The sequence below is a fragment of the Delphinus delphis genome, chromosome 17, assembly GCF_949987515.2.
Source record: "Delphinus delphis chromosome 17, mDelDel1.2, whole genome shotgun sequence".
Classification (NCBI taxonomy): Eukaryota; Metazoa; Chordata; class Mammalia; order Artiodactyla; family Delphinidae; genus Delphinus; species Delphinus delphis.
In genome coordinates this window covers 34,596,598-34,599,479 of record NC_082699.1, presented here as the reverse complement: position 1 = coordinate 34,599,479, position 2,882 = coordinate 34,596,598, and the positions used below count along the sequence as shown (strand labels likewise).

General features: G+C 40.6%; 1 protein-coding gene across 1 annotated transcript; it reads right to left on the bottom strand.

Moving 5' to 3' along the window:
* Window positions 1–1,682: 1,682 nt before the first annotated feature.
* LOC132440241 (lysine-rich coiled-coil protein 1-like) lies at window positions 1,683–2,653 on the bottom strand. Its single transcript, XM_060035209.1, is given in 2 exon segments — window positions 1,683–1,816; window positions 1,818–2,653. Coding segments are annotated over 2 exon segments (774 nt in total). The 5' UTR covers window positions 2,550–2,653; the 3' UTR covers window positions 1,683–1,774.
* Between the last annotated feature and the right edge of the window lie 229 nt (window positions 2,654–2,882).

Sequence of the window (2,882 nt, the reverse complement as noted above, 5' to 3'; positions counted from 1 at the left end):
TGGCTACCTTATAAAAGATGGACCATGGTCCCAAGAATACCATCAATGTGGAGGGTAACTCCAGCATCCTTGGCAGAACCAGCAAAATGATCCCTAACTAGACTGGTTTCTATAATGCTTACTTCTGAGATCCATATTTTGGGAAATAAAGAGGAGTTTCCGTTGAAAGGGGGAGATAATCCCTCAGATTTCACTTCTGAATCCACTTTGGAGACCCACCCTCTTAACCTCCAATAGGGTCCAATACCTTGGGTCAATCTATGCATGTGGTACTGTCAATCAAATGTGGTTCAAGGGCTTCCCTGGTGACGTGGTCGTTGGGGGTCGGCCCGCAGATGCGGGGAGCGCGGGTTCGTGCCCCGGTCTGGGAGGATCCCGCGTGCCGCGGAGCGGCTGGGCCCGTGAGCCGTGGCTGCTGGGCCTGCGCGTCCAGGGTCTGTGCTCCGCGGCGGGAGGGGCCACAGCAGTGAGAGGCCCGCATACCGGAAAAAAAAAAAAAAATGTGGTTCAAAGAGCACTCTAAATTATAAGCAATGTGACACACTGTGAATTTCCAGAAACCCCAGTGAGTGACATAACAGCCTGCCCCATGGTCCTCCTAGGGGATGAAGTCCTTTTAACATCTGGAAATATGTACTAAAGGGCCTAACAATAATCCTAGCAGCTACTAGCAGCAGCTTCAGGTAACAATTAGGCACTGGTTTATTTATCATGCTGTGGCAGAGGCAGTAACACTCATCCAATATTCTATTTGCTCCCAACACTTCCTAACCTCTTTGCATCTTGATGAAGATATATGACTACTTCTGGCCAAAGACATGAGTGGAGAAAAGCCTGTGCATGATTCTCAAGTCTCTCTCTCTTCCCCTGCCATGATGTCTGAGTGGAGAGCTCTAATCCAAATGTTGCTGCTACAAGACTGCAGAGCCTACATCAATCCAGATGCAGAGCCCACTGTCAACCACAATAATATGTTTCAGGAGCAAGAAATAAACTTTTGTATGTTAAACCACAGATATTTGGATGTTGTTTATTACTGACAATGCAATTTAGCCTAATCTGGCTAATACATATTATTCAAATATAGGGGTTTTTTTTTCAGTTATCCTTAAATAATACTTCAACAGACATTTATTATCTACTATGTGCCAAGCACTCTACTGAATATTTAGGATATAACAGTTAACATATTTTTGGAGAAATTAGAACTTTATTATATTATAAACATTTCCAGAATATAAACTGATTTTGTATCAAGACTTCTTGAAACGTTTAAAACTGTATGTAACTTAAGCCTATTATAATGTATGTCATTTTCCACTTTCCAATCTAGAAAATATACTGCAAGTTAGATCTAACGAAGGAAAAGAAAATCAATCTAAACTGCTTCACAGAGAAAACTAATGAATATAAAAACACCCATCCCAAACTAAAACCCAATCAAGAAATAGATTCTGTAAAGCTATTAATCCTCCAATTTAAAATAAATGACCTCCCGAGGGAAAAATACTTCCACCATCATAGCAATTTGATGAATAAAAGCAGAGCCACCCTCATTAAGGGAAGTTACATTATGTATAAGAAAAATGTAGTAATGATTTTAGAAGAGAGGAAAAGTAATTTCCATGTTGGAGAGAAAGTACACTAAATGTTTTCTGTTCACTTAGCCTTTGTACCTGTTCACATGAAAAGAGCGATATGAACATGGACATCGTAAAACCAAGCTCCTCAACTATTTTTTCAATTTAACCTCAGGAGAACCAATGCAAGCGCTTCAAAATCTAAAGATAGACTGGTCCCAAAGCATCTCCTCTTCTTGTCCTTTCTTTCCCTTGTTCCTTTTTCTCTTTTCTACGCTTACATTCCTCTTTCTTAGAGGCTACATCTTGGCTTTTTTTGTCCTTTCAGTTCTTAAGCTTTTCTGTACTGACTCTGACTGTTTCCACCTCTGTTTTGTTTCTTTGGATGCTCTTGTGTTTGTCTAAGTCTATTTCCTCATAAGCTTTCTTCCTCTTATGCTTGGGCCGCTCCTCTTCTGGTTTATCCCAGCCTTCCTCTGGGTGTCTTTTTCTCTTCTGATGTATCTGTTTATAACTAGTTTGATGGGCACTGGTACTGTTTTCTAAGGAGAGATGCCTGTAAACTCCAGATTCTACACTGTATGAGCTACAGTTATACTCTTGTTGACTAAAGTTCAGGGCTACTGGTTTTCCTGAGAAACAGTCCCTGGTGAATTGACAGTTGCTCAGGGAGTCTAGTCTCAGCCTGCTGTCATAAGCTGGTAGCCACTGAGGTAACCACTTCTCCACTGCTTGTGAAATATTGCATGGTCTTTGGTAGGTCTGGACGGGTTCATAAGGGAGTCTTTGATTAAACATTCTACACCTGGGTCTAGAATCAACCTCTTCTTTGTATCCACAGGTTTCCAAATAATCCTCTCTCATCTTTCTGAAGCAAGTATTTGGCTCTAAGCCTCTGGTTTTCTGCACTTTGATATAATCTTCAAGTTCATCCTGAAAAGAGTCAGATGTCTTCTTTGAATGCTTCATTAGGTTGACAAGGGATTCTCCTTATCAGGTTGAGAACTTGATGGAGAAATTTGATCATATTCACCCATTAATTGCTTCAGTTTCTTAGCATGAACTTTCCCCAAATAGTGAGACTGTGCAACAACTGAAGAGCTAAAAACCATGATGCAGAGATTAAAAAATCTATTTTTTTGTCCAATACTCCACTCCCATTCACCTCATAATGTGAAATCCACTGCGATTCAAATTATGTCACTATTCCTTATAAGCCTTTTACAAAAGGTATCTGTATAAAGTTCAGTCTTTGCTCATTCAACGTGGTATCTTCTCTGAGGCAGGGGCAGCCGTCTACAA